The following is a 14,459-nucleotide window of genomic DNA, read 5'->3' as shown; positions in this document are numbered from 1 at the left end:
GTGAGAGTGAAAAGAGCCGAGCTGCAGTCAAGTATAGAAGGTTTGGTATAAAATACCAATTGTAGTGTGAGAAGTAAAGTATTCATAACTTGTATCTCTAGGCGGTCAGAAGCAAGTCAAAAACATTAGATGAATAATAGAATAAATTCTGAGGAAGTGTGGAGAATCTATTGTAAAAACTGGGTGGTAGAAAGATAGAATCTGAACATTAACAATTACATTGCATGTGCATTTTTATTTGAACTCTTGTCCTATTCTTAAGGGGCTCCATACAGCCATGCCAGTAGATTGGCTAACAACCTGCCAGGGTCTTTAAGTGCTGGCGGTTATGGTGAAGTGGCTTGCGATGCACTTAACATGTGGAAGCCCATAATGTGTGGCTAACTTGAGGAAGTTTAAGTTTTGGGAATTGGTCTCTAAAGAAAATTGATCAGACCAGTGGAGAATGATGCCAATAGCCAGAGCAACAAGAAGTATAATAATGATTAACAAGGCAGTATTTTAGGTTTGGTAAGCATTTGGAGATAATACGACTTTAGAAGGAGATTATTGAAGGGGATAGGTCACGTGCAACTTTCTTTGGAGAAGTTGTTTGATCAAAAGTTCAGTGTGAAATAAAGGATCTATTCTTTATATTGAGTAAGGGAATTGTCTTTAGTAAGCATCAAGAAGATGCAGAACAAACGCTACATTACAGCTTGATGGTGTCTGCTCATATACAAAACCAATCTATAGCTAAGGAATCCAAATAATTTCACAGTCGATACATTGGCCTAATTGAGCCAACTAAATAAATTCGGTAAGCATTTGGTTTTAAGTATATGACAAGGAGTTGAGATCCCATTAAAACATGTACTAATTTTTTCATTCCAGATGCACCAAAAAATAGAAGCACTCACCATTAACAAAACTTTTTAATGGTTGTTCCAACTCTCCGTGGACATCAACTTTCATATATTTCAAACGATAGAGAAAAACATACTCCAAATATCAGTTGCTACTCTACAATGTAGAAAAAGATGCTTAGCTCTTTCTGACTCCAGCTGGAAAATGTAAGACCTATTCACTATTTGTATCTCCTTCTATTGAGGTAGTCCTGGGTGAGGCATGCTCCATATAGGGCTATTCAGCTGCAATAGACAGCTTAGTGTAGGTAGTTTGACTCTCCAAATCAATATCCAGGGCGACTTGTGTACTAATTCCTTATTGGAGCATTAATATGAATATGCTTCCTTCACACAAAATGCCTGATTCTTAAAATTCCCCCATACCCCTACTTATCCTGTCTCTGAGGATTGATACCTGCTGTTTGGCACACAGTTCCATTGATGCATTCAACTAACAGTCTTGAAAATTTCCCCTGAACTGAAAGTTCCTTGAGTTATTCTCCCAACATGAGATGCCAGTTGATAGAGAAGCGGAAGTTCACTTTCCGGCGTCACTGATGCTAACTACTTGTCCTTCCAAAATTTTATTTGAGCTCCATTCTCTACCTTGAGTTTTGAGTTAAGTTGGTACTCATCCCACAATTTTGAAATATGTTTCCAAGGACCTCTGCCATAGGATAGACTGCTCTGCTTTGTGTACTAATTGTTAACTCTCTATATTTTTCTTTAACCACAGCTTTCCACAACCCTAGATTTTCCATGTTGTACTTAAAATGCCATTTCATTAGCATACTTTTGCCATGTAGTGCCAGATCTGTACTCATACCCAGACCTCCCCAGTCCTTTGGAAGGAGGATGGCTCTTGGCCATTTGATCAGATGAAATTTGTGAGTATGGCCATTTCCTTCCCAAAGAAATTCACATCTTAGCTGATCCAACTTCTTCTGTACTTTGATTGGTATCCAAAAAAAAAAAAAGAACATCTGTCCAACACACCATTTGTGAGTCTTAATCTGCGCCCAAAAGATAGGTACTGTATTTTTCAACATGTCGGCTTTTCTTAAACTTCTCAATAATCCTATTCCAGATTTCCTGTGACTTGTATTTTGCCAGTCGCAGCCCTGGTATGTTTGCTGGGAAAGAGCCCAGATTGCAGCACAATATCTGAGATAGATCATCCACATTAGCTGAGTATATGGTGCCTTTTAACATGTTCATAATTAGTTTTGATAGGGCTTCAATGTCCGAGTATATGGTGCCTTTTAACATGTTCATAATTAGTTTTGATAGGGCTTCAATGATAGACAGTGTGAGGTCAGTGGCGAACCCAGAATTTAAGGATAGTGGATGCTTAAAAAATTTAAAAACTGAAAAAAGTAAAAAATAACCTCAATGAGGTTCGAACCCGGGACCTCCTTCCAATTAAGGACCTTAAAATCAACTTAAATGCCAATGCACTCAACCAACTTTTGTTTTAGTGGGTGCTTTTATATGTTTTATACCTATTTTCACATATTTTTTATGTAATTATACCTATTACGCGTCGAGTTTAGTGGGTGCACCTGCACCCCAAAATACTAGGTAGGTCCGCCCCTGTGTGAGATTCAAGTACATTACTTGTAATGTTTCAGCTCTACCCCATATGAGAATGTCATTTTCGTAAAGCAGATAAGAAACTATGAATTCCCAGCATCATTTCCAACCTTAAAGCTTCAAACGAATATAGTTAATTGGCTTTCTCAATATTTTTCCAAGTCCTCCATAGCTAAAATAAATAGGAATAGAGAGAAGGGACCAGCTCAGTATGCAGAATCATGATTCTGATATTTGGTGATGGAAGTTGATTTGGAAGACCAGGCTCCCAACTAAGGTTATGTGCTTCAACTGGTCTAGGAAATTCAGGAGATTGTATTGATTGGGATACACGTAGTGTGTTGCCGTTATTATTTTGGCGATGCGATTAATGATTTGGTGGAAATAATATGCCTTTCGTCTTTCATGAGCTTTCACGTTTGCTTTACCTTTCAATAAAAAATGTTAGCTGTAGATGAGGTTATCGGAGGAGGATTGCATTCAAATATTCCTGTTTTTCTCTTTGACAATATAACATACTAATTCAAGCTCTCCGAAGATCCTTCAGTTTTGTAGTAGTTATATCTGTAAGAGCTACGTGTTTTCCAACGGATGTAAAACAGATGTTTCAAAGTGCCATTAAACTTAATCAAGTAGATAAATACATGTATAAAAACATTGTTTCGGAAAGCATTTTTCTAAAATTTCAAGTTGGCCTTTTTATTTATTTTTTATTTTTATTTCTAGGTGATGGCATTTGATGAGTCAACCTGATCTTTGCTCATGAAGATACAGTCCCGGAGGGTTGAAACCAGCAGTATTAAGGGATTATAAAACCAGAACAGATGAATTTGAAGTCTGTGTGAATACCATTTTGCCAAGTATATTATATGTTGTGTACAGTAAATACGAAATAAGTATTTTGTTGAACATATCCCTGTAATGCTTGAGTTTCCTTATTGTTATGGTTTTCAAACTTTGGTGGATTTTCGAGCTACAGTCGTCACTGCTGTTCACAGGTACATAGTTTAATTTAAGAGTGTCTTTACCTTATTATAATATCGGTTTGGTGAAACGTTTCTTCATCATGTAGCCAACATTTCTTTCTCAAAAATAAAATCTACTAGAGCAGAATATAGATAATAGAATTACTGTTTTCTACTACAATCTCGCCGCTTTATCTGAGGTAGGGTAAGGTTCGTACACCCACCTCCCCTTCGTGGGATCACGCTATGTTGTTCGCTGAGTAGCTGTGAATCTTTCGACTCCAATTAATGTGACATTAAGGATCAATTATTATTGTTTTAGATTGGTTGTTTTCGATTACGTAAATCAACAGTTCAAATCGCGCTCAAAAAGAACTTGTCGTGGGAGCGGCCAAAAAGAAGAGACTCCTTTAACAACAAAGAAAGAAGTATCAAGTTGAAACAGTTATAGACATCAGTTCTATATGTTCTGGCTGCTGGGAGCTTTCAATATTCTTATGATTCTGTAAGGAATTGAATTTCAAACTGAAGGGAAACAAGTAGTACATAAACTAAGGTGACTGGGGGAATGCCTGTCAAATTATCCTTAGTACTACTACATATTTATACACCTTTCGGAAGATATTTTCACTAACCATCGAACCTTGAAAACATGTTCTGGGAAAAATATTTTCAATCGTAGCAAACATAAACTAAGGTGACAGTTCTAATAATAGATCATAACAACTACTAAGGTTGTTCCTTAGCTCATCATCTGCTCCATTGAGCAAGTGGGTGTAGATTAATTACAGATTGATTACAATTAGTACAATAAAGCCGTACAACTATCCAGTTTATTGCAGGAGATTAACTGTTCACACTTTGTTGTGGACATGATGGGGCATCCATGGAGGCATCAAGGTATTAGAACCATGACGATTTTGACCTTCATCCATTGCTTGAAAGGGACCTCTGAGATTCAGAATTTGGAGCATATATAATTTATTAGCTCAAAATAATCAACGAAATACAACATAAATACTGAAGATATGTATATATAAGCCAATATTTGAATATTAAGACGTGTATTAAGATTGATACATCTGAATCTTAATGCATATTAAAATATTAAAATGTTGTATGATTCGAAAACTAATTAAAAATTAAGGTTATTTGTTTTCTCAACATCAGAATATATAATTTCATCTCTTTTTTTTTTTTTTTTCAATAATAAATATAAAATTCAGAGTAGGTACCCGATTGTTAGATTAGGGAGTTGACTAGGAGATTGTAGCAGGAAAGTCATGGTAGAGCTTTGGCCTGGATTAATTTGTCCCCACTGCGGCGTTTCCACGGTTTGCTTTTCTTTAATCTGTTTAATTTACAGTAAGTATGTTTAGAACAAATTAAAAGGAAATTTGTATATTTAAAGAAATACAGCTCGTAGTACATATATATATACCTTCTTGGAAATTAAGTTGTTTCGCTCTTGCAGTTCTTTTTCCTGCGATTAATTAATCAAGTACCAGTAATCAGATATATTAAGCACGTGTTGCAAGCTTAATAACCTGATCGTCTGAAGATAATTAAGCACTTAAAATATTGACTGGTCATATGATATTTTCTATTAATTATTTCCTTTCTATTGAGTCCCTTAAATGGTCACATAACTTTACCTACTATTAAAGTCACAAAACTATTATGTTGTCACATTAAACTTACTGAACATATTATTACCCTATATAGTGGTTAAATTAAACGTACGACTATCTGGCAATCAAGTTAAAAATAATTGAGTTACGCGTGAATTGTTCAGAAAATACAAACGACCAGAACGTCAATTTTGACTCAATTTTCTTTCTTTTTTTTTCTTTTCTAAATCACTGTGTAAAATTTTGACTACATATAATTAATAAAACAAAAGAAAATCAAAAGGACTTTTAGATACAACAAAGTAAGATGACATTTGAGTCATTTGTATGCTTTGAGAAATTCACTCATAGTAGCTATAATTAAGTTGAGAAAGATTTTTACCTTCTTCTGCAGCTGGGAAATGGACTCAAGCATCAGTTGGTTCTGCAAGTGACAGATTTGTTAAGCATTTTTTTCTTTTTTTAGGTAAAGACAAGATTATATTAATAATAACTATCAGAGTTGCAATAAAACGCAGTAGCATGATTCTGAACAATCTTTATCGAAAAAATTATACTATACATGGGGATCAAAATTTAATTTCTATATTTATATATAAAATCTTGAACATCCCTACCGAATTTCTGAATTTCTCACTGGATCGATCACTTGTCTTATTTTTCAGATTACTAATTTTACTTATTAAAAGGCAGTTCAGTGCACTAAAACTCCCGCTATACACAAAGTCCGGGAAAAGACCTGACCACATGTGTCTATTGTACACTACCTTACCTTGCATTTCTACCGGATTACTAATTTCACTTATTAATTATTTGCGTTACTTAACAATGTCAAGGTAGTAACATAATATAAATACAATTACACTATCAATTTATAGAAATTAAACTCAACAATATATACCCAATGTATTTCAACACACAATGGAGTCTGCAAAAGGTAAGAGTGTGGGCAATCCATATCACATTATTTGTAAAGTAAGGTAGAGAGTTTATTTCCGGTAGACCCCTAATAGAAGTTAAACTCTAAATTGAGAATAATACTGACCTTCCTGGTTCGTATTCGCTTGAGAGCTGTATCAAGTTGTTGCTCTAAACACTGAAACTCACGCAGATTGAAGGCATCCAGTTCCTCTCCCATAAAATGTCTACATCCATATTTGCATTCAGTTTAATTTAGAGACAAGTTAATTAGACCTTTAATTTTGTTTTCAAGAAATATAAACCAAAGAATATACACGGTTTAGTATGAATAATTTTTACACTAACAAATTTTTTTACCTATTCAAGGTTTCAATTCCACATTTTAGGGAAGGGGAATGTACAATTTGTTTTGATGACATGATAATACAAAAATTATTTAGACTGGAAGAGTACAAATCATAAGCTCTTGTTTTATTAGTAGCTCATAAAATCCAACTATTTCTTATTCAAAAATAGCCTATAATCGGAAGAATAAATACCTCTACTTCCATTGCAATAATAAACTCTTGAGTTTTAATTTGTTTGACATAATTTGACTAGACATAGAATTTAGGATAGACAGAAAGACACTTAAAATTTATGGTCCTAAATACGTCATAATATTTTTGTTTCTATGAAACTTTTGAAAATTGTGATTTTAATTAAACATGTTTTTGTTTCTATGAAACTTTTGAAAATTGTGATCTTCATTAAACATGTCACAGTATATATATTGGTGACAATTCGATACTGAAATATGCCACTAATCTTTTTGGAACAAATTAAACTTATAAAGAAATAGTGTCAAATAAAGTGAAACGGGCGGCAGATTCACCTAATGCTTGAGATAAAGTGCAGTACCTACCTTATATTTCTTTGGAGAAGTTCAACCCTTGCCATGAGCTTTGGGCACTCGAGCGTCCAGTTTTCCTACAACAATCCATGAAATCATGCAAAAGGAAAACAAAAAAAGTACACAAGAATATATACAAATATTTTTCTCAAACTATAGCAAATTTCGTCACTTCGCTGCTTTAGTTTCTTTCTATAATACTCTTTAGTTTTTTCTGAATTAATTGTATAAACCCATTTGAAACGATAGGGTGTTAGATAGATTCATATTGTGTATTAAGATATGTCAAATTCAAATATAGATGTAATTATAGGGAGACATTTAATTAACATTAATTACCTTCATGATCATTAATTAGATATAGCGTTCTACCTTTAATTTCACCCTCGTGAATGTGGATCCTTTATCTCTAGCAAATTCAATTAATTATACATCAATTCAAAGTAAGTTGGGATTTGATTTTATGATTCACGTACCTAATATCTATTCACAAGATTAATCATCATATTTGAACTGTTATTTTTTTTTTGTTTTTGGTCGAACAATCCATCTTATTCCACATAAAACCAAGTCTCAATTACAACTCTGCTTGCAGCTATTTGCAACTTCACTACCAAGCCCGAAATTAAACAAATTATATTTAGAAAAAATAAAAGCAAATGAAGAATCGATCTCTATTAAACAAAATTATATTTAGATGGTTTAATGAGTGGTGATGCCTCTTTCTCTTAATACATGAATGAAAAATGAAAAGGATGAAAAATTATAATCGTAGAAATATCATAAGAGAAATGAAGGATTTAAATTTCTGAAATACCTTATAAGTTTCAGTGTCATTTCCATTCAACTTCCTCTCCGCATATGAGTAATTTTCGTATCTTTCCAGGATACTTTCCATGCTATACAAAATTACAAACGGAAAAATTAATTTAAAATGTGAACTTATTCATTATTCAAAATCTAAGAAAAAGGATAATAATTATTTGCAATATATAGTGAGTGATTAATAGTAGGCACTAACCTGGATTGAGTGGAATACTCAAAGAGCTTTCCATTTGGGGAGAAGACAATCAATGCTACTTCAGCATCACACAACACAGAGATCTCATTTGTCTTCTTCAACAAACCTGACCTTCTCTTTGAAAAAGTCACTTGCCTGCTTATTTTGTTCTCTATCCGCTTCAACTCAACCCTACCCCTCCCCATCTCGTAGAGGCGGATCTAGAGCAAGTTCTATACGTCACTCCAGTGCGAACAACCTATATAAATATATTAGCATACTCAACAAATCTAACAAAGAAACTCAAAATACAAGAACATCATAACTAAATTAATAACCTAGAGAAATCTTTTGGACTGTAGATCCAGCAATCTATATATAAATATATAGAAAATATTTATACAATGATAATCGTTTTGACAAAAGTATAGATGGAGATACTTGAAAACTCACCGTGTCTAAATTTTGAATCTTCGTATGCTACGTAGGGGCGCAACAAAAGAGTAAAGAAGAAACCCTAATTCCTAAAGAATTAATAAAAGTGCAAAGGAAATGAAGGTTTTCTATACGTATAGTAAGTTAATTATTCATGGTGGCAAGTGTGTGTATATATAGAGAGAGAAGACGCATATACTATTGTTTTAGGTGCTTTAACTAGGTATTGGCGAAAGTGGCATATTGGAAAAGTTAAGACGGAGAGTGTTATTTGGAGGGACATTGTGCTGTCGTGTAGTTATTGGAGAGGACACTGTGAATTGACTGTAATTGTTAGTGTCTGATCACTAAGAACCACACGATTAGTTTTACAACAAACGTAAGTACAATTGAAGGTAAAAAGATTCACTGTTACTACAACTTAAGTACACTGCAATTACCAATTTTGCTATGATCAATCTTACTTTCTTTCACTGCAATTACCTAGCTAGTTAGCTATGATCAATCTAGTCTTCACTGCAATTAACTAGCTATCGTGTTGTAATCTTGCGTGGACAGCGCATGAGTCGTCCGCTTTTAGTCCGAGGGACAAAACATTAGTCCAGACAAAAAGTTATCTCAAAATTATAGTGTTAAAATTATAATTGCTGACTAATTTATATATCTTCACTTTCCAGTGAGATCAATTTAGTATTTGACATACATATTTTTGGTCAGATTTTGAAATTTTAGTTTCACATATTTTCTTTGCTATAAAATTTGATTAGCCTCTAAAAGAAACATTTTTAAGTTCTTAAAAAATTGACTCAAGCCAATTTTGGAGTGTTGAAACTTTCACTCGCAAATTTAAACTTTTTCTAATAAAATATATATTCAAACACAATTTTAAATCACAACTTCAACATTTATGATCAAACAAAAACAAAATAACACCAAATTTGACATACAAATAATTTTTTTTGGAATTGTCTATACTCTAACCAAACAAAATATTTTGAACTTAATTTTGAAATGTTTTACCTCATCTCATCATGAACTAAACTGCCTATTATATAGAAATGTCTCACTAAAAGCCGAAATTAGTTTTAGACAAACGTAGTACAACCGAACATATTCATGGGAGCACTTTTACTACAATTCAACTAGGAGTACCAAGCCCCATGCCACACCCACAGTACTGCAATTAATCTTCGTCATTTAGTCCAAGGACAAAACATTGAGAGCAACCAGCTGCCACAGGTTGTGCATATAAATAATAAATATTCCTGCTATTACATCGTATGGTTCTCATTGTCTATTTTTTTAATTTTTTTTTTTGGTTTTCCATTCAAACATATTGGATATATATTCATATTGGAGTACTCCAATTAATTGTGCATTGCGCAAGCTAGGCTCATGTTTAGACACTTCCATCGGGATCTTTTTCATTTCCTGGGCTCAAATTCAAAACCTATAATTAAAGATGAGGGATCTCAAGCATTTCACCACAATCTTAATCTAAAATGATACACCTCCATTTTATTTTATCGTTTATTTATTTTTTATTCTAAAAATAGATTTTCATTTTTAATTGTCTATTTAAGTCAATTAAGAAATGTTTATTATTTTCTTTCAATATTACCATATCATTAAATTAATAATAAAATACTCCTTGTTTCACTTTTACATTTTATAAGGGACTTTGCAGTCACTTTTAAGTAATACCTATGATTATTAGCATTTTTGAAAACCTTCAGAAATGAATAGTTAATGTTGGGGAAAACTATGAAAAAAAATTATTTCTGTCATGATATGTTAAAATAGACCACTGAAAGTGAAGGGAGGGAGTAATAGTAAAATTAAAATTAAAATTTCTAAAGCATAGATAATGGGGGAAATTATATTTAATAATAAGCCCTAATAAGTACTTCTTTCGTCTCAATTTACATTGTATCTCTTAAATTTTGAAAGTCAAATGAGTTTTTCTTGGACCGCAATCTTCTCAAATGTCTTTCAAGTATTTTAAATATTAATTATTATGATTTTTAATACTTTTTACTAATTTAATTTTCGAACATGTAAATCTTATTTCAAAAACTTAAATAGATTCCGAGAGCTGCACAAATAAATGTTACGTTTTTTCTTTTTCAATAAAAGTGGTCATCTTGAGTACGAGAAACACGTTGTTTCCTTGTAAAGATACTTCACGCCACTATAAAAACAAAATGTGTTTAGAATCATACATAGCTAGGCCGGGACCATGACATGCAAGAGGCACGTTAGACTAAAATACACATATAGTACATTAACGTATGGTTTCAATTTCCTTAAAATTTTCCACCTAACAGGCTTTAAGGTTGGGACCATGCAACTCGTACAATTTAAAGTAGTTAAAGTGATGGTAAAATGATAATCTGAGTAATAAAAAGAACAACACATTACTAGTTTAATCCATTTTATTTTGTTGTTAGTACTTAGTAATGCTACATACTAATAATTAAGAAAAGACATTACTCCGTAATTTCTGTAAAACATTCAAATTTAGGATCCCCATCTTATCTTGTTAGGCGTGATTAGTTAATTAGGAAAACAATATTTAACGACCTTTATTGTTTCATAATAGTGAAATATGCAAGTCATTTTAATCAAATAATATTATTCCTGGCAGATAGTGGTGCCGATACTTTCATGATAGTACAAATGTAGGAGAAAACAAAAGGACTACTACTCTATTGATTAACTTATGCAATTCTGGTATTATATATTGTTAATTGACTTTTAGTTTAAATAACAAAAAAAATATATTTACTACCCTAGTCCCTAAAAGTAAATTACTTTAACTGTATCTGTTCGAGATTATGGTTTAAATTTACTTGAGATTAAATTATGTAAATGGATTTTGGACGGGGTGGGGATCGTATCGTTAAAGAAGAGAAGTAATAACCAAATTAATTGGAGATTATACTTTTCAGAGCAATATATAAAAGGGCAAGATTACGATTAAGAATGAAATTGTTTCTTAAATGTTGTAATTTTTATTTCTCAACATGATTAATTACTTCAGGAAAGCTCAATGTTACCAGCAATGAAATTAAAGGAATATCGAAAGATGAAGATATAAGGAAAAAAGGTCAAATTTGCTCCTACTCACGAAATTGAGCGATAAACTTAACTTGCCCTCCGTTAATCTTTTTATATAATATTAGGCATGTTGTTAGAAGACAGTCTGGTTTTTCTCTTGATCCAAATAACAGTTCACAAAAATTGAAATTTGGACCAAATATTAGTATTTTCTGATATCTGAAAATTTAGATTATTTGTCAAATAATGACAAATTGTATGGTCAAATACTATTTGCCAAGTTTTTTTTCCACAAACTACTTAGGAAACCTATGGCCAAACGGGTCCTTAATGAAGCTTTAGCGGAACGGAAGGGTGATCTTAAGCCACACTAGAAGTTGAGGGATAAATCTTAACCTTTTCTCTCGACGAATTCAAGTATATATGTGGAGTCTATCCATTTTGTGTTGAGCTTTGATAATACACGCACAAATACGAGACGATTAGCTAATAAGGACAAGAGTGCGAATGAACCAAAAAGTATATATAATTAAGGAAACAATAAGCAATTTGGAAAAGTACATGCACAGATTGGAAACAATGAGCAATTTGGAAAAGTACATGCACAAATTGAAACCTTTTTCCAAAATAAATACTTAAATAAGTGAAAAAACAAAATAAAATGGCAAAAGATGAGTGGCTAAATTGGGCAAAACATGAGTATTTTCATAGCTATTCTAATTTTAGTCACCAAATAATGTTTCTTTCTGGCCTCTAGCTAGCTACTGGCATCACCCACCTTGTTAGTGTCTTTCTTTGTAGTTCGAGCCTTTTGTACAAGAATAGAATGCTAGTATGCTATCTTTAACCAACTATGGAAACTTCTTTAAATTCTCTCAAGTCTTTGTCACATAATTTAATATTCATTATTGCTCATACCGCATTTTTTTATTATAGTATATTCTTTTGAAAATATATACTCCATAGAAGAAAAAGAAGCCTATAAGGAAAAGAACAACATCTATACCTATCTATATTAGGAGCCACTTTAAGAATCTATTTCTATATTTATATCCATATCTATGGAGTATAAAACAAAGGACAAAGCATCAGAAGAAGTTAAGTGTCAAGTTGCTATGAAGCCACGTGTCATTTTTTAGGACAAAGTTAATAATAATGTAATAATAATTTTAAATATTAAAATACATTATCCTTCATTTAAAAAAAAAATATTAGCTTAAAAATAGACACTTATTGTTGAAGAGTTCAAAATAAACTTTTACTCTTTCATAAACTTATTTCTTTTAAAATTTAAATGTTATAAAACATATTTGGAGTATAATTTATTTAGATATTAAATAAAGAATAAAAATATATTAATAATAACAGTAATAATATAATAATAATAATAAATAGTAGTAGTACGTATATACCAATAATAGTAATAGTGACATTAATAATATATTATATTTTAATACATTAGATTAAATATTATTAGTAGTGATAGTATTTTAATACAATTGTGTTACGTCTTGGTAGTATTTAACCAACCAAAAAAAAGTAGTATTGGTAATAATAATAATAATAATTATTATTATTATTATTATTATTATTTTTAAAAAATATAATGATAATAATAATAATATTAAAAATATTTGAATTGATTTTAAAATTTTCTCTTAATACAAAATTTTAAATTATAGGATAAAAATATTCTATATGAAAAACTAAGGATAAGGAAGAAATTGAGATGATATTTTAATTTAAATTTAAATCAGAGTTTGAATTGAAATGAAATTCTAACTTCTTCACCTCTCCTATATAAACAGAGAAAAATATTAGACATTTTCAAAAAAAGTTATCATTAACTTAAAACTAGGAACGTAACATTCAAGAGTTCTAAATAAACTCTTACTATTCATAAACTTATCTCATTTAATATTTTAAAATACATTCAAATATTAAATAAAAAATTATAATATTAAAATTAGTATTAATAGTAAAATTAGCAATAATAATAGTAGTAGTTTTAATTCAAGTTAGTAGTAGTAGTGTTAATTATTTTTTGTTATTAAAAAACGTAGGAGTGGTGATATATATATATATATATATCATTTGTGGTGGATGTATATACCTCACCCTTACTTGTATTTATTTTAAAATTAAATATAAATTAAAAATTATCTAAATTCAATTCATATTAACTTTTTTATTCATTTATATAATTCTAAACTGTCAGTTGATTTTTTTTAGCGAAAAATGCATAAAAGACAAACTATTAAAAACACATTTTTTTGGGCATATCTTGATTTAGAAAAAAAAAACAATCTCTTTTTTTTAAAAAGAAAATAATTAAATTAATTAAATGATTTGAGTTCCTAATAAAATGCTAACTACGCGTGACTTTCAACTTTGAAAATGATACAAATTATTACAAGATCTTTTATTTTTAAAATCTATATCTATATCTATATATATTATAAAGCAGCGGACGAAACACCAGAAGAAGCTGAACACAAAAAAATTGAAAATTAAATTTAAATTTTTTAACTAAAACTTACGTGTTTGAAAAAGTTGCTCCAAGTATGTAGGAGTCTAATGAAAGTAGTAAAAATTTGCTCCTTTTTTTCCCCCGTAGAGTTATCCAATTTTTCAAAATTTTAAAATAAATAGTTACTCAAACCCATATCCATATTGCTTAAATTTTTCATTCGCCATTTTTCTGGTGCATTATCACACACAATCACTCTCAGAAATCAACACACAGTTGCTCAAAAAATATTTGTTGTGTGTGCAAAATTCATGACCGGCCCTTTCTTTTTTCCATAATTTTTTAAAAAATATTGTGAAAATTTAGTTTAGATACATAAATATCAATTGCATTGTTAGACAATACAAATATATTTAACTATTTTTAATATGTTTCATTATTTTTTTGTGTTTTGAAGCGTTGAATAATATTGCGAAGATTATATTTTTTTGATCATTTTAAGAATACAAATATTCATTGCTCCTCTCGACCATATTTTTACAGTACTAATTTTTTATATCTAATTAATTGATATTTTTTTTGTCCTACCATTGAATCTAATTTTT

General features: G+C 30.8%; 2 protein-coding genes across 4 annotated transcripts in view; one reads left to right on the top strand and one right to left on the bottom strand.

The window, feature by feature from the left end:
- LOC107858721 (E3 ubiquitin-protein ligase At3g02290) overlaps positions 1-6,871 on the top strand; it is a 16,799-nt gene extending 9,928 nt beyond the window's left edge. Inside the window, exon 4 of one of the 3 annotated variants that reach the window (XM_047406423.1) lies at positions 6,305-6,871. In XM_047406423.1, coding sequence (XP_047262379.1) covers positions 6,305-6,459 — 155 coding nt within the window. In that variant the 3' untranslated portion in view covers positions 6,460-6,871. Of the gene's footprint in view, positions 1-3,206; positions 3,446-6,304 lie in introns of those variants that run through there. The other 2 variants (XM_047406424.1, XM_047406426.1) reach the window with 2 other exon arrangements.
- Positions 3,938-9,292, bottom strand: LOC107858722 (truncated transcription factor CAULIFLOWER A). The gene is made up of 9 exons (XM_016703491.2): positions 8,343-9,292; positions 7,911-8,148; positions 7,707-7,788; positions 6,902-6,966; positions 6,122-6,221; positions 5,459-5,500; positions 4,887-4,928; positions 4,681-4,796; positions 3,938-4,396 (listed from the first exon to the last, which is right to left on the bottom strand). Exons 2-9 carry the CDS (start codon positions 8,093-8,095, stop codon positions 4,300-4,302), a joined length of 729 nt encoding a protein of 242 aa, XP_016558977.1. The 5' UTR covers positions 8,096-8,148; positions 8,343-9,292; the 3' UTR covers positions 3,938-4,299.
- Positions 9,293-14,459: the final 5,167 nt, after the last annotated feature.

This window comes from Capsicum annuum, chromosome 2 (genome assembly GCF_002878395.1).
Source record: "Capsicum annuum cultivar UCD-10X-F1 chromosome 2, UCD10Xv1.1, whole genome shotgun sequence".
Classification (NCBI taxonomy): domain Eukaryota; kingdom Viridiplantae; phylum Streptophyta; class Magnoliopsida; order Solanales; family Solanaceae; genus Capsicum; species Capsicum annuum.
Note: the sequence above shows the minus strand (reverse complement) of the source record. Positions and strands in the feature narration are given on the sequence as shown.

Coding starts and splice junctions, on each gene's coding strand:
- LOC107858722 (XM_016703491.2), bottom strand. CDS start 8,095: ATGGGGAGGGGTAGGGTTGAGTTGAAGCGGATAGAGAACAAAATAAGC. Junction 5,501..6,121: donor AGCGAATACGAACCAGGAAG/GTCAGTATTATT, acceptor TGTCACTTGCAG/AACCAACTGATGCTTGAGTC. Junction 4,929..5,458: donor TTTCCCAGCTGCAGAAGAAG/GTAAAAATCTTT, acceptor AATTAATCGCAG/GAAAAAGAACTGCAAGAGCG.